General features: G+C 51.4%; 3 protein-coding genes and 2 long non-coding RNA genes across 5 annotated transcripts in view; 3 read left to right on the top strand and 2 right to left on the bottom strand.

Moving 5' to 3' along the window:
* The first annotated feature begins 579 nt into the window (after window positions 1-579).
* On the top strand, window positions 580-4,201 carry SEC11C (SEC11 homolog C, signal peptidase complex subunit). Its single transcript, XM_032676198.1, has 6 exons — window positions 580-717; window positions 1,061-1,170; window positions 1,620-1,769; window positions 2,847-2,966; window positions 3,524-3,581; window positions 4,007-4,201. Exons 1-6 carry the CDS (start codon window positions 676-678, stop codon window positions 4,058-4,060), a joined length of 534 nt encoding a protein of 177 aa, XP_032532089.1. The 5' UTR covers window positions 580-675; the 3' UTR covers window positions 4,061-4,201.
* A 1,770-nt stretch (window positions 4,202-5,971) lies between these two features.
* LOC116780842 lies at window positions 5,972-8,180 on the bottom strand. Its single transcript, XR_004354665.1, has 2 exons — window positions 7,751-8,180; window positions 5,972-6,676 (listed from the first exon to the last, which is right to left on the bottom strand). It is a non-coding gene; the product is annotated as an uncharacterized LOC116780842 (long non-coding RNA).
* Window positions 8,181-8,467: 287 nt separating this feature from the next.
* Window positions 8,468-13,114, top strand: GRP (gastrin releasing peptide). Its single transcript, XM_032676200.1, has 3 exons — window positions 8,468-8,805; window positions 9,200-9,450; window positions 12,700-13,114. The coding sequence occupies exons 1-3, from the start codon at window positions 8,661-8,663 to the stop codon at window positions 12,751-12,753; spliced, it is 450 nt and encodes a 149-aa protein (XP_032532091.1). The 5' UTR covers window positions 8,468-8,660; the 3' UTR covers window positions 12,754-13,114.
* A 963-nt stretch (window positions 13,115-14,077) lies between these two features.
* LOC116780839 overlaps window positions 14,078-24,630 on the top strand; it is a 13,021-nt gene continuing 2,468 nt past the window's right edge. Inside the window, exons 1-2 of the long non-coding RNA XR_004354662.1 lie at window positions 14,078-14,204; window positions 15,052-15,233. This is a non-coding gene — a long non-coding RNA (uncharacterized LOC116780839). The remainder of the gene's footprint in view (window positions 14,205-15,051; window positions 15,234-24,630) is intronic.
* Window positions 17,763-19,813, bottom strand: RAX (retina and anterior neural fold homeobox). The gene is made up of 3 exons (XM_032676193.1): window positions 19,546-19,813; window positions 19,192-19,421; window positions 17,763-18,600 (listed from the first exon to the last, which is right to left on the bottom strand). Exons 1-3 carry the CDS (start codon window positions 19,811-19,813, stop codon window positions 18,148-18,150), a joined length of 951 nt encoding a protein of 316 aa, XP_032532084.1. The 3' UTR covers window positions 17,763-18,147.

The raw sequence follows: 24,630 nt of genomic DNA, 5'->3' as shown, positions 1-24,630 counted from the left end.
CCCCTCACGCTGCGCTCCCCTCACGCTGCTCTGCCCTCACGTTGCTCTGCCCTCACGTTGCTCTGCCCTCACACTGCGCTCTCCTCACACTGCTCTGCCCTCACGCTGCTCTGTACTCACATCCCGCTCCCCTCACACGGCTCTGCCCTCACACTGCTCTGCCCTCACACCCCGCTCGGCCCTCGCCGTGCTCTGCCCTCACGCGGCTCTCCCCTCACACCTCGCTCGCCCCTCACAGCGCCCCCTGCCGCCCGCCCCGCGCAGCCCCCGTCCCGCCAATGAGCTACGCACACGCCGCGGTGGCCCCAGGGGTGCCCGCGGCAAACGCCTGACCCAAAGCGCTGTCCCCGGGAGGCAGCGCCGCCGTTCCGGTTCTCCGCGGGGCCGCGCGGCTCGTCCCGCCGTTCGGGGGGGGGGGTCTGAGCGCCCACCGGGAGCCCCTTGGGACAGCCAGCTGCTCAGGCATCTCCAAGGGCAGCAGGCGAGAGGGCTCGCCCTCAGGGCCCCTCGCCGCGGTGCATGCTGGGAGTTGTAGTTCACGCGGTAGGAGACCCGCTGAGCGTCAGCGAGGCGGGAGGGGAAGGAGACTACAGATCCCAGGGAGCAGCGCGGGACCCGGCGCGGCGCCGCGGTTGGGGCGCGGGTCTGTCCGCCGGGGAGCCGCCGGGGCCCGCCATGGATCTGTTCGGGGACCTGCGGCGCATGAACAAGCGGCAGGTACCGGCGGGGCCGGGCAGCCCGCCGGGCACGCACCTCAGCGGCCAGCGGCGGTTCGCAGGCGGGAACGCCGGTCTGGCATTTCTGGCTCCGTGTTTTACTCCAGGGAGGAATGGGGACGGGCAGCTCCCGGGTAGAATGAGCCAGGATTGAGGCACACGGTGGATTCAGGGTTTATGCTGCAGTATGATGAATTCTGACATGGCAATCTGTGCCATGAGACTCGCGTTAGAGTAGGATTTTACTGTGAAGCCCACGCGCCTGGACTCTGTGGGCTGAGTTTCTATGTTGTTCTTCTAAATTCAATACAGTAACTAAAAAACAATTTTCTTGTTTCGCACAGCTGTATTACCAAGTCCTAAATTTTGCTATGATAGTGTCTTCTGCCCTTATGATCTGGAAAGGGCTCATCGTCGTCACTGGCAGCGAGAGCCCCATTGTCGTGGTGCTCAGGTGAGTCACTGTACAGGCTTTCTGGTTCAAGTCCAGGTGTCGTTTTGCCCTTTGCCTCTTCCCCTTTCCCCTTGGATACATTTGGAATTTTAAATTCCACCCACTTAAAGAAGTACTTGAATAGTTACTGTCTTCTAACTCTGTTTTGGACCCTGAGCAAAGGCCCCTGCTGTAACCATGGCTCAGTTTCAGCTGAGGTTTGTAGGAGCAGTAACTGTGTGAGATCTTTGAAATGTCCAGGTTCCTTCACTTGATGGATAAACTACTACAGATTGCTTGCTGGGATTTGGGTTGTGTTACATGGCTGAGTAGTGTTACTGAATCGGTGAAGCTACAGATTTCAATTTAAATTGTGAGTTTGTCTGTAAGAATTAAATGTTCTTTGATTTTATGGTTCTTCTTTCGTTTACCATAATACCAATAAACTCTTTCTTTCTTGTTGTTTGTAGTGGCAGCATGGAACCAGCTTTTCACAGGGGAGACCTGCTGTTCTTAACAAATTTCCACGATGACCCAATCAGAGCTGGTGAAATAGTTGTTTTTAAAGTTGAAGGCAGAGACATTCCAATAGTTCACAGAGTAATCAAAGTACACGAAAAGTAATGCAACTTGTCCTTTTCCTTGTTTCTAAAGATACTTTCTTTCCCTGGGATTTTCAGTTACACTATAAGTTTGATAGTAGTTTATGAGAAACTAAGAGGAAATTCAGAGGAACCCTGTGGCACAAGCCATAGGAGTTATTGTTGGCAGCAGGAATGTGTATGGCAGCAGGACCCACTTCTGTACTGGCAGTTGTAGGAGTGGGATTTTGGTTGTGAGAAACAGCTGCTTCTAAGAGCAAATCTCTGAAAGAAGGTGAGGATTCAGAGTCAGAACTGGAGGTGCAGCCTGATGAGTTTATAATCTTTGCTAACTGAAGTTTTCCAGATTTGACTAGAAAAAAAAATAGATTCTTATTCTTCTTGTGTCTGTTAGTCACACTGCCAGCAACAATTCAGGCTGAAGAGCAGCAGAGAGAGTTCTGGGGTTTGCCTTTATTGCATATGCCTACAATGATAAACTGTTCCTTCTGAAGCACAACAGAGGCAATTTTGCTTCTAGTTCTGCACAGAGAAAAGCTAAGCACTGACATATTTGCTCCTCAGGAAATGAACTGAAGGTGTTTATTTCTTGAGTAACATCTGTTCTTCAGTTATTTTTTGAAACAAATATGTATATCCAAGAATTTTCTGTTTTATCTATTTATTACCTAATTTATCATCATGAAAACTCCTTGTTTCTTGATATTAGTGCTTCAGCAAAACCATTTTGAAGATTGTGAACTTCATAACTTGGTTTCAGTTTGTGTTCTGTTGAAAATGCAGACACATAGGCTTTTGTTGAGGAAGTTTTGTGCCTGGGTGGACAACATCCCTTTCATATCCATTGTGTAGCTGCTTATATCAAATGACAATCTGGGAGTGTTTTAAAACCATTTCTTGTTAATACCTCTTGATAGATATAGTCAATAAAATCTGTAATGTTAATGGTTTAATGGTGTTTGTTCAATAAGCAGGACTGAAAGCAAACATTGTTATCTAATCTTGTAGTACTTTTCATCCTTATTGTGCTTTGTAGATGTTAATTGAGCTTTTTGAATTAAGTGGTATTTAGTTTATCACCTCATTGCCTTCTAGAGGAAATGGGAACATCAAATTTCTGACTAAAGGTGATAATAACGAAGTTGATGATAGAGGCTTGTACAAAGAAGGTCAGAACTGGTTAGAGAAGAAAGATGTTGTTGGAAGAGCAAGAGGGTAAGTGATTTAAAATGTACTTTATAATCAAATAGAAAAAAAATTTACTTCTTGAATTAGTTTCAATGTAATACAAACTAGATCTGGTGTGGTATTTTTTTTAATTTCTTAAAAAAAATGTAATTAAAAATACCCCCACACTGAAAAAGTTCCTTCCTGTAGTCCTCTCCCTCATGTGGGAGTGGAAATTAATATCTGGGGGGGAAAAAGGCACATCTAACAAATGGTTCTTCTCTAAATACAAAATTAACCAACTTATCTTTGTAATCGCTGGAAATTCTTGGGAAATTGTTACAGCATTCCACAGGAGTTCTATGCAAGGTTTGAGCTTTGGACTTTGTCCCCTTCCTCACTTAAGATAAAATTTCTTCAGATTTTTCAGAGATAACTTGATTGAAGTTTTACCTAAGGAAAACTGATGAATTTAATTTCCTGTTCAGGTATGCATTAGTCCCAGGTGTAAATGATGGGCTTACACTGAAATATTCCAGGCTGAGTAACACTGAAACATTTCCATGTAATATTTGAGGGCTAATTTTACCTTTTGTCAATTCTAGGTTTTTGCCCTATGTTGGAATGGTAACTATAATCATGAATGACTATCCAAAATTTAAGGTATGTGTACTGACATTTTGAATACTTGCACTGGTAAAATAACAAGTAAAGACGATAAGAATGTTACCTCTAAGCATCCACGTTAATAAATTTGTTTCTGTGCTTTGGTCCCTAATGTCCTATGAGCTGTGTTTCCACGTGTGCTTTGGCCTGGCTGTTACCCCCTAGAACTTGGTATTTGTGATGAGCTGAAAACACGTCATTTATAAGAATTTGGTTCGTTAAGTGCGCACAGTTGCGACACCCGTTTGTGATGAATTGGATCCCTTTAAAATATCCGTGCAGTTTTGGAGGACCAGAGCTCTGTGACTGTGGGCTCCTGAAGGAGCTGTGGTGTTGGAGAGGGCACACTTGGAACAATTTGTGCTGTCGGAGCTCCTGTGAAGAGCGAGTGTAACGAGTGTGTGTTCTCTGGTTTCTTGCAGTATGCTCTCCTGGCAGTGATGGGAGCCTATGTACTGCTGAAACGGGAGTCCTAGAACCAGGCAGCTTTCCAAGGACAAAGCTAAATGTACAGGGGAAAAAACTAATATATATTTCAGATGGTTTCATTTCTGTATACAGTTCCAAAGCTGTGCAAGCTTTTGTCTTGTCTAAATAAACTAGGACTAATGAGTGAAGCTGTTGGCTGTTGGTTAATTATGCAATGGCATATTTCCTGCCTTCAACAGACACTGCTCTCAGTCAGCCTGGCCCTGGGCTGGAAGACACTGTCATGTTCTAAAGCAGCCATGGGCTCTCCCTGATGTGCCTGGTCATTTTTCCTTGAATGCTCCTGCATCTGAACCCACTTTCTCCATCCTTTTTGTTTGGGGCTTTTTCCTTGATTATTTTTAATCTGTCAGTGCCCTCTTTTCTCCACCACACAAACTGGATTTATCAGTACCTGTGAGGACGTGGCATCTGGGTCAGAAGAGGTGGTGAGTTGTAGGGGTTTGGTCAGACTAAGGAAAGTTGGATGTGGTGACAAAAACAGCCAAGGAAGGGGCTTTCACTCTGATTAGGAACTGAGCAACGGGGACTTGGAGCTCTTCCCCTGAATTTCAGACCTTCTTCGTGGAGTAGGGACAGAAACCCTGATGGCCTGATTTCTAGAGGCCTGTTATTTAGGGACTGTGTAAGTTTCTAGAATTCAGGCTGTTGACCATTATGCCTTTTGTGTTCCTAGGTGTTAAACAAACCCAACCAAAAGGTTTTATGGGGCTTTAATAGCACTTGTAAATTACTGAATGAGCAGCACAGTAGTACACTCCAGGGGTATTGGCAGTAAGGGTAAACCATAACTCCTGTGCCAGTTTGGAGAACGTGTTACTCTCTCCTATCATGTAACACCTGAACAGTGTTAAATAAATAAAATTAAAATAAAATTGATTTTTCATTTAAAAATCTACCTGAAACTGTCGTTTTGTGAAATTCTATATTTTTCTCTTCAATTGTCGGTGTTGTACCTTCAACAAAGCAGAACTTGTTTTCCTCCCTGGCTTTGTTTTTGTAGCTTTGATAAGGAACAGCGTGATGCTCTTTTCCTCTGGAGTTTTGTTTCTTCTGTAATGCCTTATCTCTACAAAAATACTCTATTATACAATAATGGCACCTTTTCTGTTGTAACAGCTCATGCTCAGCAGACAACTGCTGAATTTTTTCAAGTAATATTACTTCTTTTGTGTCCCACTAAGCAGTTTTCATGTCCAACTGTATTATAAAAATTACTTTTTTTGTGTCAAATTGTGTAGAAATAAAATTGAGTATAGTAAATGGCATGTCAGAATAATGTAGGTATCCTTAATGCAGTCTTCCTGGAAGTGTATCATCACAGTTAAGGAAAAATAATGTAATTTTTGGGACAGTGAATGTATAGTAAGATTTTTTTTCCCCCTGGTATTGCTGAAATAGGAATTTATTCTGTCCACCTGCCCCAGTGTGAGCACAGTCAGCTCTGACTGGGAGAGTGGCAGATGGAGCACGGGAGTCCAGGGCAGGCCCCCTGTGCCAGGGGAGGGTCAGCCTGCACCCTAGGGAGCATTTCCTTGCTGGGAGGGTGGTCAGACTGGCACAGGCTCCCTGCAGAGGAGGCTGATGCCCTGCTCAGTGTTCCAGAGGCGTTTGGACAATGCCCTGGAACTTCTGGTCAGCGTGGAGGGGCTCAGGCAGTGGGGCTGGTGGTCACTCTAGGCTGTTCTGCTCCACAGGCGTGTCCATAAACACTTCCCATTTTAATTCTCCAGTTACTGAACCCCTCCACCACAGAAACTGTAAAACCAGAACGGCTGGCTGGCACAGCACACTGGCACACGTTAAATATGCACTGAGCAATCCCTTTGCTTCAGCTTCAGCTGTCTAGGGCTTCCCAAAATGCAGCACAAACAGTATCAACTGTCTTACACTGGGCCTTATTAAATAAATGTTTATTATTTCATATTATTCAGCCTCTGTAAAGCTGTGGAGCTCTTTTCTGAAAAATGTCTTCAGTTCTTCAGGGAGCTGTTGCTGCAGTGAGTTGATTTTCAGGTTGTTTGCAGAACGTCTGCCCTGGGTGGGGGCTGGAAGTGCTGGAGATTAGTCTATTCAGCATCTTCAACATTTACAGAGTATTCCTCAGTGATTGTGCCCTGTTATTACGTGGCTGATACGCTCAAACCAGTGTTTGTTCTGCCCGTATATCCTGGCTGTGTCTAACTCCAGCGTCGCTACAAAGGAGACGATGAAAGGCACACCATTTTTCTTTTAGCCCTTTTCATTTCCATAGAATCTGCTTTGCTGATAGAACAATGATAAGTTGTCTGAAATGTAAAGGAAGCAAATTAAAGTGCTCTTGTGGTAATAGCATTTAAACACCATTAGTGTTTTCCTGCCTTGGAGCACAACAGTTCGCTTTGCTGTGGGATGTATGAAAAGCAGAAAGGTATTTCAAAATGGAGAGAGCTGTTTCTTGGTGTTCAAACACAAATTTATGTTAGCAGGCTTCTTTTTTTGAGAAAGATTGTCTCAAATGAGTGAATCAGTCTCAGCTGATAACATCCTTTTATTGTACCTGAATCCTTTTCTGTTGCAGTGTCCAGAATACTGTTTCTCTATGTTATCAAATTATTATTTTTCTGAAAAGATTAATAAAAATAATAATTAGAATAAATCCATATTATGTTTTTTTATCCTTATGAACAAGTGAGTAAAGAAATGCTGATTCAGAGGGTGGGCTAGATCCCCAGCTGGGCTGAGGGAGAGGTACCCAGTCCAAGGAGAAAGCACGTTCTTTGGGCACGTCCCTGCTGTCCTGCCTGTCCAGACGTGACTGCCCAGCACCCAGATAACCTGATAACCACAGACCAGGCATTCATCAGCCTTTGAGGGGTCCAAACCATGGAGCCTTGGCAGCCTCTGCTAATGAAGGGAGCTCAAAGCAGTGCAAAATGAGAATGAATGTGAAGGCATAGCCTGTAACGCATGAAATGTATGAAGGCACATACACAACATATGAGGAAGGTTTATTTGTTTGCATAGTGTTTGCAGTAAAAGAGACTTGGCACTACTGGGCAATACGGAACTGAATAAGAATTCATGTTTGCTTGGGTTTGGTTTTGGTTTCTGAAAATGGACAGTCTCCTGAATTTTTGGATTTCCTGCCTTGAGTTGCACCGAACTTCCCATGGACAGCAATATTTTATTTGATCAGCTGTCACTCAGCACAGAGCACATGTCTGTAGCTGTACTGCACAGCAAAACTCGTGATTGAGGCATGAGAATACTATTGTAAATTAAGCAGGAATGCATAATTAATAACCAAAATAAAAGAATGAATCACATTAATCAGTAAAAGAAGATGCAATAAACTGTGACTAAACAAGGGAACAAATTAGCTCATACAAGAGGATACACAATTGACTTCAAAAGGGATTGTACTAGAGTTTGCCCGGAAATTATGGTAATTCACATCCATGGGAGCTACCGTTGGGTGTAGTTCAGTTCCAGCCATGTGGGGTTAGCCAAAGGATCTGGCAGGTTCCTTGCAGGCAGCTCTGTTCTCTGGGTATCCCAGCTTCTGGCATAGTTCTCCAGAGAGCAAAATCATCACATAAACTGCGCCCATTCCACATGACTCCATCCTGTCCCTGTCGTTCTCCTGAGGGACAAACAGCACATCAGGATTTGATATCCCATCACTACTCACCCACCTTCACTCCAGTGGAACCACTGACGTGCCCGGGGCCGAGTGTGTATTTAAGTGTTCAGCTTTATGGCTCTTACAGGGATATAACTGTCTCCTTCCATGATTCGTCCATCCTTTCTCTGCACTGCCTCTTCAGGATGGAAACCTTTTCATCCATTAACTACTACAGGGTTGGCCAGTTCCAGGTGCCTCAGGGGGCTGGAAAGTTTACAGGTCCCTGTCCAAGGAAAGCAGAAAGTCTTGCAAGGCTGTGTCCACTTTACTGGCACTTGTGACAGGAAATTTACCTGAGACTGGGAACTAAAATAAGCTTTTGGCGCGAGGTTTTCTGTTTCAGTGAGGGACAGTAAGACGCTCTGCACCAAGTGCAGGCGAACCGAGGCCCGCGCGGTGCGGAGGGTGACCCCGCCGCGGTCCCTCGCCCGCTGTCCCGTGCCCGTCGCAGCCCCCGGGTCCCCGTTGACGCTGCCGTTGGCACCGTCCCGCCGCCCCGAGGTGCCCCGGGCCCGCCGCCCCGATCCCCGACGGCCGGAGCGGGGGCACCAACTCGCGGTCCGCGTCCGTGTTCCGAGCGCGGCCGAGGGGAAGCCCCCGGGGCAGCGCCCGCCCCGTCAGCGCCCGGGGAGCGGCTCCCGGGCCGGGCCGGCCTCGCACCCCCGCGGGAGCGGCCGGGGCGGGGAGCGGGCGGGGAGCGGGCGGGGGCCGGGAGCGGGCGGGGGCCGGGGCTGCCGCGGCCCCCTGAGGAGGCGTCAGGCGCGGGAGCTCCGCTCGTGCCCGTCCCGGCTCCGTATAAATGGGCGGCGGCGGCGGCGGCGGCGGCAGCGCCTCGCCCGGACGGAGCCGCAGCCGGGCGGCACCACCGGCGGCACGACCGGCAGCATCACCGGTAGCATCACCGGCGGCGGCAGGGCAGGATGGGGGGCGGCCCGCGGCGGCCCGGGGCGCTCCCGCTGCTGGCGCTGGCGCTGCTGGCGGCGCAGGGCGGAGCGGCGCCTCTGCAGCCCGGCGGGACCCCCGCGCTCACCAAGATCTACCCCCGCGGCAGCCACTGGGCTGTGGGTAAGTCCGGTCTGACTCCTAGGAAGGCACCGGAACGCTGAGTTCCCGCGTCCGGTGTCAAGGTAGGGTAAGTCTAAAACCTACAGCTTCTCAGTCCGCTTCTTATTCCAGCAAATGTTACCGAGGGCTTCTCCGTAGCTCCGAGCAAAGTGCTTGGTTGTCGCTGCCCCGTTCTCGGCGACGTTTTCTCTGACAAGGCAGCACAAGAGACAGAAGAAATTAATTGCGTGCGACACCGTGATAAAATCTGCAGTCCCAGTAGTGCTTCAGTTTTGACATCTTCTAGCTCCTGCCCTTCCCTTCCATCAATCAGTAGCACAGTCCAGCCGATATTTGAACAATCAAATCTTTACCCGTTTTGGTTAATTTTGTGCTACTGTCATTGTTGTTACAGGACATTTAATGGGAAAAAAGAGCACTGGAGATTTTCCTTATGGTTTTGAAGAAGAAAGCAAAACACCATTTTCAGCATTACCTGACAATGTCAAGCAGCTGGAAGACTATCTGCAGTGGGAAGAAATCTCAAAATATTTGCTACGGCTGCTGGAAAGGAACGAAAATAAAAGCTCTCACTTTTTAAAAGGAGGGCTTCCCTGGTATGCCAGGAACACCTGGGAGACAGATGACAATAGCAGCTGGAAAGATGTAAGTAAGATAACACCTGCAAAGACACTCACGGTGTTCAATTTTTGCTTTACAGTAACATATCAGCTTCCTCTAACTTGAGGATTGTCCAGAAAAGCAGCAGAAATGCATTTCATGCATTAGACATTCAGTACAGTAAGACTTTGCTCTTGATTACAGATTACCACTCACAGATTTTATTTTGGATGAATCAATTTGTTATTGGGCATGAAACCAGCAAGCATTAAACAGATTTTAGTGTCTGGGTTCCCTTCAAGCTGCTCGGTTGAACCATTCTTTTCCTCATGCTGAGGTGACCACATCAGCACCATTCTGTGTTACCCGGCAAAGCCCAGCTGGTGTGACAGACAGATGTGAGGGCAGAGGAAGGCAGAGGCGTTGCCATCCCACTGACTCTCTCGCTCTGTCGCTGTTCGGGATGTTGTTCCTTGGCTCGGGGGGGAACGGCCAGTCCGTGGGTAAAGCCACCGGGCCGCAGAGTTCCCTCCGTTCCCACCTCTGTCCTTGTCTCTTTTGCCTTCCCCAGCTGACGGTGCTGGCTACTACCGCGGTTATTTGTGGTCTTGCTAAATCAGTCTGTGGCTACTGGTGAGCTGTAATATGTGCCTGGGACCCACCTCCTCATCCCTCAAGATAATGTTCTGATTAGCACTATTTTACAAGACAATAAGGCAGTGGAACAGATTTACCCCTATTCTCTTGGAAAATCCTATAAAATACATTGTGAGGGATAACTGAAGTTTTACAGAAAGTAATTGGGGTCTAATGTAAATCACAGAATTTACGAGAAGACTCCTTTCTTTCTAATGCCTCAGGCACAGACATAATGATAAAGCTGCAGAATTCTTTTGGGTGACATTGAAATAGAATAAAAAGATTAATATGCCCTCTTGAAGATATTAATGTGAAGATTCTTTCCTTCTCATATTCTACTGCAATATGATGTAATTAATATTCCTGGGTTAACTTTGGCCCAGTCTCTCTCCTGAAATCCTGGTACAGTGAAATCCATGAATACTTAGGCTTTTATTTGAATGCAGGTAAAAATTTCCCCATTAAATTAAGCCGTGATTTAGGTCTCTCACCACTGGTTTGGACGCTGTGCATAGGTTTCTTTCTGGCTATGGCTTTATGACAGCAATGCTTATATTAACTGTGATTAATACTGTCCAAAAAGGAAATCATTCCATCTTCAGCTCCACAGTGTGCAGCTTTGTAATCAAATTAGATTAACAAATTCCATTATTCTATGTAAAGAGGGAAATATTTTAGCTTCTAAAAGTGTCTGGCAATAAATCATACTTATGAAGGCTGGAAGTTGCCTCCAGTAAGTTGAATCATATCCATATGTGTGTACTATGACCCTAAATTAATATCAACATTTTTGTGGTCAGGCATTGAACATGTATGTGGAATAATGAGATTATTGCCTTAAACATCCAGATCTCTGAAATGATTAGTAAAAAAGGTCATGTTTTTCCTGTGGCTAAGACATAGGACAACTCGCAGAACCTCATGTGGCCATAGAACCTTTAATTTCCATCATTCAACTGTTACTTTGTCTCCATCCTGAAGTAAAACATAATCATGAAAGTAGTAGTAGCTGAGCTTTCCTGCTGTTGGACACAAATACCTGCTGATACACAGCCCAGGCAGGGTACGATGTACTGCTTTTCCTTCGGCTTCAGGAAGTAAAAACCCAGCACCTGAAAGTCAAGGTGTTTCTGAAATCTTTCCAGATGAAAAGAACATGAAGATTGGAAGGAATGTGCTTTACTTTTTTGAGGGCTGTGATAGTTTCCTAACCATTTAAATAATAATTATTATTTTTAATTTAAAAGTTATTTTTTTATAAAGAGACCTTATCTATAAAGGTGGAATTCTGATATGCATGTGAAATTCAGTCACACGTGAGCACAGGGATGCAAGAGCATAAATGACCTTTGGGTTTTGGTTCTGTAGATTTGTCTGGGTGTGAGGGGTTCCAGGTTACAAACTCTGTCTGGCTGTGGTTAGACAGGTGCTGCTGTAGCACAGCTAACAAAGCTGTCCTCGCACAGAAGGGATGGGTGCATGGGGCTGCCTGCCTTGGGGGTGGGTGACCACGGACAGTAAGCTGAGAATGACGGCACAGGGCATACAAAAAGCTTGTACTTGGCATTAAATACTTTTCCAGCCACATTATGTGTGAGTTTGGAGCAGAAACCAGCTCTAGGAGGAACTAGAGACCGTATTTGCAGCAGGTTACTCTGCCCTGAAGCGCAGTGGCCTGTTGGACTGAGGTGTGGAAACGTGAGCAAGAGAAGGGCAATCGTGAACCCTGCTGCCAGCTGAGGGAATAGCTGGCCCAGAGCACGGCACCACTGACGGCTGCACTTCCCAGGGACCGAGGCTGCACTCGCAGAGGTGCCAGCCAGGAGGAGTCTGTCTCCGGGTGTGCAACCCTCTGTTCCCACCTGCTGCGCACAGCAAAGGCCGGCAGTGCTGGGAGGAAATGTGCTACGAGAACTTTGTTTCATGGACACTTTCGAATTTAGCTGATTTAATTTAAATTTCGAATTTTAAGTTGAAGATCAGGAATCTCCAGAGCTAAAGTTTGCAGGAGTAAATACAGTAACTCAATTCAGGGCCTTGCTCGACATCATCCAGTGCATTAGTCACCACTGATACTCACAGTGGGCTGTACATCTCTTAAGAATAAAAAAGTTCTTACTAAAGGACTCACCCAGAGTAGGGATAATGGCTGCGACACACAAATAGTGAAAAAAGTGGAAGAGATGAGCACAATAGTTCTGGGAGGTTGGCTTAGGATGGTGTACCTGCATTTTTTTCTTGTTTTCAGTTAATATCTTGCCTGCTCTTTATTCTGTGAATAAATTAAGTTAATGTAGTTACGGGTCAGAAGGAAAATCTCTCCTCCAAGTTGGACTAACTGTAAAAGTAAGTTGGAAAATAAACTTTAAATTGTTTCCATGACTTGGCTTTTTAACACTGATGAGACAGTATATAAATGAGATGGCAGACAGAATTATTTGGGAGAATGACTTTCCTCGTACTTTGGCAGTCGGTTGTTACACTAACCAAGACAAATGGGGTCTGTTTTGGAAAGATTATTAGGAATGTGCTTGTTATGTGAATACCCAGAGCAGTTATATATTAGGCTTATTAACTTATATTAGGTTTATTAACTTAGTGAATTACTCTTTGCAGGACTGGTCTATAAATAATATATCTCTTTTTTTTTATTAGATGATGGACTATCTGCTTCAAGTTGTGAATATGAAAGAGAGCACTCCAAGCTGAAAGAAGGTCTCTAAATCATGAAGAAATTGAATATTTGCTGTAAGAGACTATATTTCACAAGCACTTGATTGTATCAGATAATCAACAAGGTCTCTTTTCTGTACACAAGAATTCCTTTGTGTAAAATACCTAAATACACATATTCTTGTATGTTTCAGCAATGACTAAACTCTCTCTACTTCATTTTCAAGGTTGTATTTTCACACTTGAATGGCTTTGATATATATATACACACACACATATATGATTGTCACGGAAGGGTCTTCCAATTAACTACATGACTTACCTATCCGATCAGTTCATATCTTAGTTCAAAATTACATGCCATTTCGACATTCGCAATAAATAGTACTGACAGAAAGGCTGAGTTCAAGCTTTTATTTGAGTCAATCAATGGAAGGGGCAGTGTCACAGCTAGTAACAAAGGCACAAGAGAATGATTCATTGTCCACCGAAGCTCTTCTCCTTGAATTGCTCCCTGGTCTCGTTCCTTTTCAATAAAGGGACGCTGCCGCTGCCTTCCCAAAGATGGGCTAAGCCCAGCGTGCTGCGCTTCCCCCGCGGGGAGCTCTGCCGGGAGCCCCTCAGCCCCGGCAGCCCCTCAGCCCCTCTGCTCCTGGAGCCCCTCAGCCCCTCAGCCCCTCAGCTCCGGCAGCCCCTCAGCTCCGGGAGCCCCTCAGCTCCGGCAGCCCCTCAGCCCCGGGAGCCCCTCAGCCCTGGTAGCCCCTCAGCCCCGGCAGCCCCTTTGCCCCGCGCTCTCCCCGCAGCAGATCTACTCAGCCCCGCGCCCTCCCCTCAGCCCCGCGCCCTCCCCGCCGCTCCCCCGGCCCGGCACCGGCGGCTGCGCATCGCGAGCGCCCGCCGCAGCCGCCAGGCGGCGCCCTCGCGCCGCCCACAGGGCAGGCGCGGGAGACCCCGTTCCGCGTGCACGAGTCCGGCCGCGGCCTGAGGGGACTGTGGGGACAGGGGAGACCCGGCCGTGAGGGAAGACCCGGCCGTGAGGGGACTGTGGGGACAGGGGAGACCCGGCCGTGAGGGGACTGTGGGGACAGGGGAGACCCGGCCGTGAGGGGACTGTGGGGACAGGGGAGACCCGGCCGTGAGTGGAGACCCGGCCGTGAGGGGACTGTGGGGACAAGGGAGACCCGGCCGTGAGGGGAGACCCGGCCGTGAGGGGGCTGTGGGGACAAGGGAGACCCGGCCGTGAGGGATGTGTGGGGACAGGGGAGACCCGGCCGTGAGGGGACTGTGGGGACAGGGGAGACCCGGCCGTGAGGGGACTGTGGGGACAGGGGAGACCCGGCCGTGAGGGGGCAGTGGGGACAGGGGAGACCCGGCCGTGAGGGGACTGTGGGGACAGGGGAGACCCGACCGTGAGGCGAGTGCGGGGGAAGCCAGTGAGCCCCAAGGAGCCCGGCCGTGCGGGGAGTTCCCGTGAACCCCGGAGATAGGTGAGTCCCGGTGAGCCCCGGTGAATCCCGGGGACAGAGAAGCCTCGACCGTGAGGGGAGCCCCGGGACAAGGGAGAGCCGACCGGGAGCCCCGGGCCCGGGCAGCCCCTGTGCGCTCGGGTGCCGGGTGAGCCCCGGGGCCGCGGCTGTTTGCAGTCCCTCAGCCGCTCCACTGAGCCCGGCTCTGCAATCCCAATCTTAGTGGGGCAGAAATGTCATATGACAGAGGGATGACTGCCAAATGTCAGCCAGTTTTCACATCATGCCTTGGCAGAGCACAGAGATGCTGAGAGGAGACGCAATATTGATTCTACCAGAGAAACTGGTAATGTTGTCAGAGTGACCAGTGTCCTCGTATAACCAGCTTCTCGTTCTGCCCTCTTTTGTTTGTTTTATTCCACTATTTTCTCCTATGATAACATTTCATAGGTGGGTACTCTGTGGCTGACAAACGACTGAAGGGAGTTGATAAAGTCCCAAGGTTTACAACACTGACACAGGAGGACGCTGATTGCGCAGAAGAGAAAACCTCAGCGTCCAGCCCAAAACCACTGTAGCTGAAGGGAAACCCCTTGAATTAATACCTGTTGGACTTCACAGTATGTCCCGGGAGACGGAGGAAATATGTAACCAGGAGCTTTGAATAGATACTTGAGATTTTTAGTAAGAAACTAAATGTTCTTAATTGAAATGGCTGTCAGATGTAGCCAGGGCAGATGGAAACATGGTCCTTCAACTCCCTGCATTGACATGTCCTCAGCAGAAGGGAACAGTATTGCCCTCAGCTGCAACAGTTGGTAACAGAAATCCAAACTGTGGCTGAGCTCTGTGTGTTTTCATCTCCCAGGGGCTGTGACCTGTCGTGGCAGTGGAGCACACACGACAACCGGCCTGCTGCTCCAGAGGGGATGACAGCTTCTGACCCATCCGGCAGCAACTGAGGGGCCATCCTGGACAGAGAGCCAGTCCTGCTCCACTGGGAAACCACTGAGCCGAATCTCACCTCCAGACTCTCCTGGGCTTAAACAGGTCTGGTGTCTTTGCTACTTTTCTTGAATACTGTCAGGATTTTCAACAAGGATGGGAAGGGAGATCAGAGTACGCTTTCTGCTGAGAAATGGTGCTATTGAGACCAAGTTGCATTATGGTGTTTTCCTCATAATTATTCATTCACTGGCAGTCTTTTATCAATATTATTCTTCCTTAGAACGTCAGATGTTGCAAATAAGTATAGACACTAAAAATACTATCTTGCTAATACAGTTTAAGCAAAAGAAGAAACAGACCACTCAGTAAAGGCCATGCTAATAGCCTTAGCAAAGTTAGAGTAAAGAAGTGGTTAAGGATCTAGATGATTTAATCCAGTTTTAAGAAAAGGTTTTACAGTGAGCAATTAGATGCTGTTTAAGGAATTAATCACTAATGGGTCATTAACTCTGACTGCTATTGTACAGTTAACAAGCCGAGGCAGGATTATTAGACTCAGCACCCAATTAAGAAGGAGAAGATATTTACAACAAAATGAACAAATGAGCTTTTAAAAAGGAAAGGGACAATTTAAAAGAAAGTGTAGGAACATGGAAAACTAGATAGGGTAGAAGAAAGTTGTGAGTTTGCATAGGCCCGTCCCTTTATTTGCCCAGTTATGTTTAGCTGGTAAAATATTTATTTTTAGCAGTAAACTCATAGCTTTCCTTGAAGGACATGATGGCACACAGTCGATCCATTACAGTGCTGACAGCTGATGAGGAAGTCAGGGGGGTCTTTGGAATGGCTTTACAGGATACAGGAGAACTGGAAGCAACAGGGAGGGAGGGAGGGCAGCAGTGTCAAAATGTGGAAAAGCACCACTGCAGTCTTGGGGAGTCGACTCATTCCCAAGTAATGACAAGTGGGATTGTTCCTCCCCCAAGGAGGAAGAGTGTGCAGAGCCTGTGCAGTCACTCCTTAGTGTGTGTCTGTGGCTGACACAGCCCAGGCTGTGGGGGCACTTCTCAAGCACACCAAGAGAAAGCCTTCCCTCGTAGCCACCAGAAGAGATGTACCTTCTTGCAACCCCAGCATCCTTGGTGGTGCAAGCAAGGCTCACCTGTGAAAGGACCATTGGAGTAAGACCTAAAACCTGAAGCAATAGGGTTTTTGTTCTCCTCTCCTCACCCCAGAAGTTCACTCAGGTCTCCTTACTAGAAGTTAGCAAAATACCCCCCCGGTCCCCATAGCGATGGCGCTTCTTTTCCTGACAGCGCTTCCACCTCTTTGCAAGGGAGCAAAGAGAGGTGTGCTGGGCAAGCTGGGCACCTCCACGGACGCACACACAGTAGCACTGCCAAGTCCAGAGCCCAGCAGGAGGGTCTGCCCCAGCAGGGCTTCGTTCCCCTGAATTCAGGGGGGACATTCACGGGGCCTCCCTGCATGCCCTGAACCAGCATGGCTCAGGGATGGCAGGCCAGGGGGCCTGGGCACTGTGTGTGCTCTGGTCCAGAGAGGTAGGTTGGATCTGCAGGGAGGCTGGGGAGAGAGGAAAAGGCGTTTGGAAACAGAAGGATTCCTATTATTATCTTTAAAAGAAGCTCTCCAGACAATAGATGGGGGCTGCTGTGGAGAAGGCTGTGAAGGGATGTTTAGAAACTGCTGTCTAAGGTTAAAAAGCTCTCCGAAGTGAAGCTGAACAAAGTTGACATACTTGTTTCTGACAGGACTCTTAAAAGATACGCACAGATTGTGAAAATATAATTAGACGCCAGCCTTTGTCTGGCCACAACGAGTGGGAAATGGTGAAAGGAGAGGTCTCCCAAGTCTGCATTGAATCATCCCCAGAACACAATGAGGGCACTTGTGCATCTTTCTCTCTTCCCTAATGAGAAACGTTAATTGCCACAACCTCCCGAGTGTGTAGAGCACCCCATGCCCAGTGGAGGAGAAGGGGTGTTTCATTACAGCTTCTCAGCCCCATTACAGGCAGTAACGGAGATAATGAAAAATAAAGATGCCGCAGTTTTAGTTTCGGCAGGCGGGCGATGGGCACTGGGTGGGCAGGGGAGCAGGCACGGCCTAGAGCTGTGCCAGCCTCCGGGGGCTGTGCTGGGCAGCCAGACCAGGCAGAATGCACCCGCCAGGCCCCAGCCGGGTGTCCAGTGCCCAGGAAGTGACCGTCTGTCTCCCGCCGCAGCAGCTGGGCTGCAGGGAACCGGGACCCCTGCCATTCCCCTCCTCTGCAGAGGCAGCAAAGGCTGGGGACTGGCACTGCCCCCGGTCTGCCTGGGCAGGGGGCAGGCAAAGCCCACCTGAACCTAGGGCTGCCCTGCAAGAGCAGCTGTGGGAGTGCTGTGCCTGGCCCACGGACTGCCAGGGCCCTGGCGCCTCTGTGCCCTGGGGGGACCCTCATCTGGCCACACTCCCTGTTGTGGGGCTGCAGACTCCAGGGCCACAGCCAGCTCCTGCTGCTGGAGGAGGAGGGAGAAGAGTCCACAGCCAGGCATCTCCCACCCCTCCACGCATCACAGGCAGCGGAGGGTCCAGCCCGAGCAGCCCGTTTGAGTGCAGAAACACGATGCAGCCTCCATGCAGATGTTGCCATTTAATGGTGCAAAAGCAGAAACCCCTCCCCAGGTATGGCAGGATACCTGGGCTCCCAGGCACCTTACACAGCTCTTTGCCCTACTGCAGCTTTTATTGTGACTAAAGGATCCAACCAAGGAGACAGAACAAAAGAGATTGTTTTTCCTAAGCTATGATTGGGCCCCTAACTCTTCAGGGCATGTGGAAAAGGGAATTAAAGGGACCACAAAATACAAAGCAAGTCAAGGCGTGGGGGAAAGGCTGGTGCAAGGGACAGCCCTTCTGTGCCCAGCCATCCGGGGCAGCCGAGGCAGGGCAAGGGTGTCCCTCAATCATCCTGGGACGGGCCTTCCCCATGGGTTTCTCCCAGGTGCTGAGAGGGAGTTCAGATTGTCTGCCAGGGCTTGCCGATGGACTGGATGTGCTCCTTGGCCTTCAGCCGCAGGGCGGCAATGCTCGTATTGCGCGGGTCTGCCTCGTCCAAGGGGAACTTGTCCACAAAGGTGGCCCCACACTGGTAAGGCGGCGGCGGCCCCATGGCCCCCAGGGGCTGCAGCGCGTGGGTCACTGCCGGAGAGTTCAGGAAGGGCGGTGGTGTGTAGCTGCCGGGCAGGCTCTGCGGTGAGGCCACGAAGCCAGGCAGGGTCTGCAGGGCCGTGCTGCTGGGCACCGGCGGGCTGAGCCACGTCTCCAGGGGGAGGTTGCTGCTGAGAGGACCCATGGGTGTTGCCTGTGGCGACCGGTTGAAGGAGAGGATTGGCGAGTCCTGCAGTTTCATGGAGGTCACCTCCAACTTCTCCTGCCGCCTCCACTTGGCCCGTCTGTTCTGAAACCACACCTGCAAGCACAACCGTATCAGTCGGGCCCCGGGCAGAGGCTCGCCCCTGGGTGCGGCGATGCACTTGAAACAGAGCGAGGGAAGCACGCAGCAGGCGATGTGCTGCACCGTGCCGAGCCAGGGCAGAAGGGTTTGGGGGCTTCGGGCGTTTCCCCGTGCCTCGCACTCTGTGGAAAACAGCCCCGCGGCAGAGCTGGCCCGCCTGTCCACCCGCCGCCACCCCGTAGCATAGGGGCTTCGGCGGCCCCGGGCTGGGACGCGCCACTCAAAGGGCAGCGGCACTGACGAAGCAGCTGCCGGGCGCAAACCGGCCCCGAGACCCGCGCTGTCCCGCCGGCCGGGCCGGACCGGGGCCGTGCGGCTGCCGCGCCCGGCGCTCCGGCGGGGCCCTGCGGGGCCGCTCAACCGCGCACCGCCCGGAGCGAGGGGGCCGGGGTCGGGGTCGTGCTGCGCTCACGGGCCCGAGCGCCCGATCGGTGCTGCTCCGGCCGCCGCGAACGCGTCGAACCGCGCCAGGCCGTGCCATGTGTGGCTGCCCGATGCCGGGGGCCGGCAGGGCCGGGCCGTCGCGGGGGCCGGGCCGGGCGTTACCTGGACGCGGACCTCGGGTAGGTTGACCTTCATGGCCAGCTCCTCTCGGCTATACACGTCGGGGTAGTGGGACTTCTCGAAGGCGCGCTCCAACTCGTGGAGCTGGTACGTGGTGAAGGTGGTGCGGTTCCGCCGGTGTTTTTTCTTGGGCTGCTCCTCGTCCGACGGCTTCCCCTCGCCGCTGCTGCCGGCGGGCAGCTCGGGGCTGGCGCTGCCGGGGCAGTACGGCTCTACGAGGGGGAGACAGACGGGTCACCGGCGGGATCTGCCCGCGGGGCCCGCCCGAGGGCGCGGAGGAGCGGCGCTCGCCCTCCCGCCCGCCCCCGGCGCCCAGCCTTGCCCCACCGCGCTCACCTTGGAAGCGCTCGGCGCGGCCCTGGGGCTCGGCCGGCGGCGGCTCTCCGGGCATCTTGGGAAGGCAGTGCCGGGGCCCCCGCCGGTCCGCCTCCTTGGCGGTGCCGTCGGGCGGGAAGGCGCCCAGCAACCCGTCCTCCTTGGTGAACCCCAGGATGGCCTCGATGCTGTGCAGCCTCGACGGGTTCCCCCCGGGGCTCCGCGCCGCCGGGGCGGACAGCGAGAAGGCGCCCTCGGCCATGGCGAGCGGGGCGCCGGGCGGGTGCATGAGGCGGCCGGCCCGGGGCCCCGGCGCGGCGCTGCGGTCCCGCCCGGCCCCGGGGCGGCGCGGGCAGCTCTGGCACGGCGCCGCCGGGCGGGCTGGCCTCCTTGGGCGGGGGAGGAGTGCCGGGGGGCGGTGGGAGAGAAGGAAGGCGAGGCCCCCGCGCCCCTCCGGCGTGGAGGGGGAGGCAGGGCATCCCCCGGCCCCCGCCGGCCGCCCCGCCCCGCCCCGCCGGCCCCGGCCCCGGCCCCGGACGGCGCCGGGCGATGCCATCCGGGGCCCTCGAGGAGGGGCGGGCCGGCCCCCGCCGCAGCCGGTGGCTGGCCCGGACAGGGCTCCCCGCCGAGCCCCGCAGCCGGAGCCGCGGGACAGGGGCAGCGCTCTCGGAAACCGCGGTGGGACGGGCGACGAGCGGCGCGCCGGGCGCGCCGGGACCGACCCGGGACGGCGGGAGTCGCGGGAGCCGCTGCCGGGGGCGCGGCGGCCGGGCCCGGTAAAAGGGGCTCAGCGGAGTGGCCGGGGAAGGGCGGGAGCCCGGGGCTCCCGGGCCGGGGGGCAGCCGGTGCCCGGCGCGGCTCCGCGTTGTGCGGCGCCTCTCGGAGCGTTTCTCTTGCCCGACGGCTCCAGCACACATCCCTCCCGGACGGATTTGACGTGCATCGGTTTGGGCCCGAAAGCTGCCCCGCGGGAGGATCCGCTGCACCGGGCTGGGTCAGGGGCACTGGGGTAAACGGCGCTGCGCTGGTGCCCTGCGGGACGCTCGCTCTGCGCCCGGCTGCCTCCAAAGGCGCTTTACAGACTGGGTGCTTGTGGGCAAGAGGGACGCAGGAGACACCTGAAGGAGGTGGACTCGGCCTTTAAGACTTCACAAGCCCGGGGCATGTGGTAGGCGATATTTGTGAGGAAATTTTCCAAGACGCTGGTATAGAACAGAGCCTGTGAGAAGAACCGATTCTGTGACCCTGTCCTCCACGACGCGAGGGAGGCGGGGGGGGAGCGGCCGGGGCATGGTTTCATGGGGGATGTACAAATGTTTGTGGAGGTGAGGCAGAGAGCCAGATCCCGCACATCACTTGGTACTTGGCTTGGTGGAAGACGTGGACGCAGCACTAACCCGGCAACGGCGTCACGTCTCCCGCATCAATGTTTTTGCTGCTTTTCTTTTTCCGTCACTTTATCGCTTTTTACGCTAGCACTTCCCAGTTCCTCTGAGGCACCAGATGTCTTTTGTCCCAGGTGGTTTAAGTGACAAACACAGTCACATCCAGAGTGGTTTTCAGCCTCCACTTAGCTTTGAAGATGCTTCCATTTGAAGCCTGAGGAGAGTGTGTGTGAATGAAAACCACCATTGTTGGTGCTGCTTTCTCCAGATATATTTGCTAGTCTAATAAAAGGCATGACCTCACTCAATAAATCCTCATTTTTGCTTCCTCTCCTACCAAAACAGGCTGCATTTTGTGTAGGTTTTTCCAGAGGAATCACTTCAAAGATTGGCAGTGGTTGCTTCTGCCAGTGCCGACACGTTTTGCAGGTTTATGGTCTTGTGTCCCAAAGTTAATTACTTTTAGAAGGGCATGGCTTTTTCTAGCTCCAGGTGAGGTTTGCCTTCACTGACTGCTTGGGAGTGGGGGAGTGGTTTGGGGCCGAAAGAACTCAGCCATCCGTTTTCAAAGAGGGAAGAGGCCAACAGAAGAGACAAGAAAAGGTTAGTGTGGCTTTTGTGCACAATATAAAAAGCAAGTCAATACCATTGTAGGGGCATTGGAGGGTACTCAAAGCAATCAGTCAGGGGCCATTGTGTTCCCGTAATCTACATGTGTATTTCCCAAGAACTCTATTAGTGAAGATGAATGAACTGTGCAATGTCCCTAATTTCTTCTAATTTGGAGCTGGGGTTTTACAGCAGTCACAACCGGCACAAAACATGCCCGTCCTTCCAGAAGCCCTGGGCAAATTTGGGAATAATTTTTGCTTGTAGAAGAAGGATAGCAAGGTGAGATGAAGGTGCAAAACCCTCTAGTCAGTGCCATGAAGGGCACTGGATTCTGGCACAGATGCTGCTGTTAGGGTGTCTGTCAAAATCGGCAGTTACAGGGGCAAGGCTCAATTTTTTTGCTGTTAATCACAGTGTGAATGTTCAGCAAAAGAACCTTCCGCCCTTGAAGCAGGGTGTGTGAGTCCCACACGGGACACAAGAGATCTTCCTCTCTAACAGAGAAGGATCCCGTTTCCTCAGCAGTAACTACAGCTGTATTTTCCATACGAAGCTACATTTGTCACAGGAGCATCCTTCTTGCAGGGGAGTGGAGCTGTTGAAAGAGGAAGCAACTCCCTTGGTCCCAATTTGAAAAAAACGCCTGAAAAAACCCCCATAACCCTGTAGCAGAGCAGAGAGAGCTCTGACTCTCCCAGCTCCAAATCTCTTTTCTCTCTTGCCACACTTGAGGCACAGGCAGGCATGTGAGGCATCACAGTGCTGCGGGGAGGGAGGAAGTCTAATGGTTCTCTGGTAACAGAATTTAGAATGATGAAGAAAGGTAACTGAACATTTCCCTTTGGGTATAACGTCCTGGCTGTCAGTTGAATCCCTTGCTGCCACAGAGTCCCCTGGGACCTGTGTCATGTTAGTATGAAGCCTCAGAAACTTATCTATGGTACCTCACAGCTTTGCAAGTATACTTTTGGATGTTTACAGGGGCAATCAGAATCAAATTTGAGTATTCGTTAGAGGCTGAAAGGGACAGGATTTGTTACTTGCCTTTCCAAGGTATACTCCCCATTCCATCAGCTTTTTTATTTTTTGGCAATATATTATTACAATTACTGCTGCAATTATGCTTGGAAACTAGCAAAAGTTCTCAAGATGGACAGTCTCTAAAGTGCAGCTGTCTGCTGTACCTCCTTCCTGCACATGCATATAAAGACTAAATGGGAACAGTTTTCATCCTGTTGGTGCTGTTGAGACATATGTATGGGACGTGGCTTCACACAATGAAATCAGCACCATAACATGCCACAGATTCTTCCTTTGCTCCTGCCTTTTCCTTATATCAAGCTGAAATAATTACTGCCTCGACAGGGCAGATATTTGAAGCTGAAGTCACACTGCCAGTGGGACATCACTCTCTAGACCAGAGGTGTGCAGCAGGGACACATCCCTGAAAGATAAATGGGGCTTCCAGGGTCAGACAGCAAATCAACAGGGGGGAAGCAAGGTAAAGGGAGAAATACTCATCCAGAAGTCCTCCTGCAGTTTGCGTGCTCTGTATAATCCAACAGATTGTTCAAAACTGGAAAAAAAGGCTTTGCTGTGGGTATGGAATAGGCTGTAGCTGCTCTGGGAGTGGGCAGCCTTTTCTGGTGGGAGCACCATGGGCTGGGTGCGAGGGCTCCCACACTCAGGCTCGCCATGCTTAGCCATCCCTCCAGAGGGAGGGAGTGGAGGTTCATGCTATAAGGCTATATTAATGCAATCCTTCTTTACTTGTTTTCCAATTAGCCTAATTGAATTCAGATTGCTTAAAAGTGGGCACTAGAGACATTTATCTTGATGGGATGACGGCCTTGAGCTCCAGCGATCCTATTAACTATAAGAACCCAAATCCCAGGTAGGGTCCATCCAGCAGTAGCTCCCATGTGACCTAACAATTTAATCTGCTCCTCTTCTGTCCAGCACACACACAGACACACAGACATGTCCATGTCCACGCTCACACGTGCATAGGTGTGTGCTCACATGTACACGTGCGTTTGTGCACGCGTAGGGACACAAGCACATGCCCAAACACACACATGTGCACATGCACACACATGCAGTGGCTGTGCCTTAAGGCTCCAGCAGCCTTAGGAGAAAGGTTTAGTGCGAGACATTGGAGAAGGACGTTGGAGAAAGACATTGGAGGAAGACCTTCTTTCCCTTTTCTTGCCAGCTGGAGCAGAGTGAGTGTGCAGCCTGCCTGCCTGCACACCCTGCTCCAGGCTCCCCTGGGACCTGTCCCCAGGGATAAACACCTGGAGAGCTGCGTGCCCAGTGCCGTGTTCCCAGTGTGGCCCTGCCACCTCCTGCCCCCGCGCCTCCCCAGCCTGCTCTTTTGTCTGAGGACAGGGAGAGCTGGTGCTGAGGGATGAGCCCTGCAGGTGCTGGCAGGGAGCAGGCAGCTGCCTCCGGCAGGGTGAGGATCAGGCTCCTGCTGAGGGCAGATTTGCTGCTCTGCCCTGGCCATCATAACACCCTGCACGAGGGTTCTCAGGGAGATCTGGGCCAACGGTGATGGGTCATCCCCTGCCTCTGGAGCCAGGCCCCACTGTACCCAGTGTGCCCCACTGCTCCAGTGCCCAGCCCTATGCCACCCCAGGGCAGGTGCAAGCCCTGGCCCCAGCACCCCAAGGAAGTGCCATCTGAGTGTGGGATCAGAAAGTGGTACCTTCTGCGAAGCAGCCCCGCTCTGCCACTGCAGACTGAGGGGGTGTGAGTCTGTGGTCTAACAGTGGTGCCTAGGGCAGCCCACTCCCCTGACAGCAGCACTTCACTGGGGCTGCACAGGGCTCCCATCCCACACAGCCCCCAGCCACCTTCTCACTCCTGCTTGCCTCTGCCAGCCCTGACATTTTTTTGGAATCCCATTAATCGCTTGTTTGGTGATTCTGACTGTACTTTCTTCTCTGACCCTTTAAACCATGAAAGTGCTGATCCTATATCTGCTGACGAATTTAATTAGATCCCTTAAACCACCAGATGCCTTCAGTAAAATTTTCAGGATGCCCCAGGCACATTTTAATTGAAAAGTTGAAAGCCTCAGGCTTGATGTCTTATAGATAAGACA

This window comes from Chiroxiphia lanceolata, chromosome Z (assembly GCF_009829145.1).
Source record: "Chiroxiphia lanceolata isolate bChiLan1 chromosome Z, bChiLan1.pri, whole genome shotgun sequence".
In the NCBI taxonomy this organism is placed as follows: domain Eukaryota; kingdom Metazoa; phylum Chordata; class Aves; order Passeriformes; family Pipridae; genus Chiroxiphia; species Chiroxiphia lanceolata.
The sequence above is the reverse complement of the archived record's forward strand: the minus strand, read 5'-3'. Positions and strand labels throughout refer to the sequence as shown.

What these genes read in the sequence shown, in the direction of transcription:
- SEC11C (XM_032676198.1), top strand. Translation starts at nt 676, where the DNA reads ATGGATCTGTTCGGGGACCTGCGGCGCATGAACAAGCGGCAG. An exon ending in GGCGCATGAACAAGCGGCAG is followed by an intron (nt 718 to 1,060) that starts GTACCGGCGGGG and finishes TGTTTCGCACAG; the next exon opens with CTGTATTACCAAGTCCTAAA. An exon ending in GTTGTTGGAAGAGCAAGAGG is followed by an intron (nt 2,967 to 3,523) that starts GTAAGTGATTTA and finishes TGTCAATTCTAG; the next exon opens with GTTTTTGCCCTATGTTGGAA.
- GRP (XM_032676200.1), top strand. Translation starts at nt 8,661, where the DNA reads ATGGGGGGCGGCCCGCGGCGGCCCGGGGCGCTCCCGCTGCTGGCGCTG. An exon ending in CGGCAGCCACTGGGCTGTGG is followed by an intron (nt 8,806 to 9,199) that starts GTAAGTCCGGTC and finishes TTGTTGTTACAG; the next exon opens with GACATTTAATGGGAAAAAAG. An exon ending in ACAATAGCAGCTGGAAAGAT is followed by an intron (nt 9,451 to 12,699) that starts GTAAGTAAGATA and finishes TTTTTTTATTAG; the next exon opens with ATGATGGACTATCTGCTTCA.
- RAX (XM_032676193.1), bottom strand. Translation starts at nt 19,813, where the DNA reads ATGCACCCGCCCGGCGCCCCGCTCGCCATGGCCGAGGGCGCCTTCTCG. An exon ending in CCGCGCCGAGCGCTTCCAAG is followed by an intron (nt 19,422 to 19,545) that starts GTGAGCGCGGTG and finishes TCCCCCTCGTAG; the next exon opens with AGCCGTACTGCCCCGGCAGC. An exon ending in TACCCGAGGTCCGCGTCCAG is followed by an intron (nt 18,601 to 19,191) that starts GTAACGCCCGGC and finishes TTGTGCTTGCAG; the next exon opens with GTGTGGTTTCAGAACAGACG.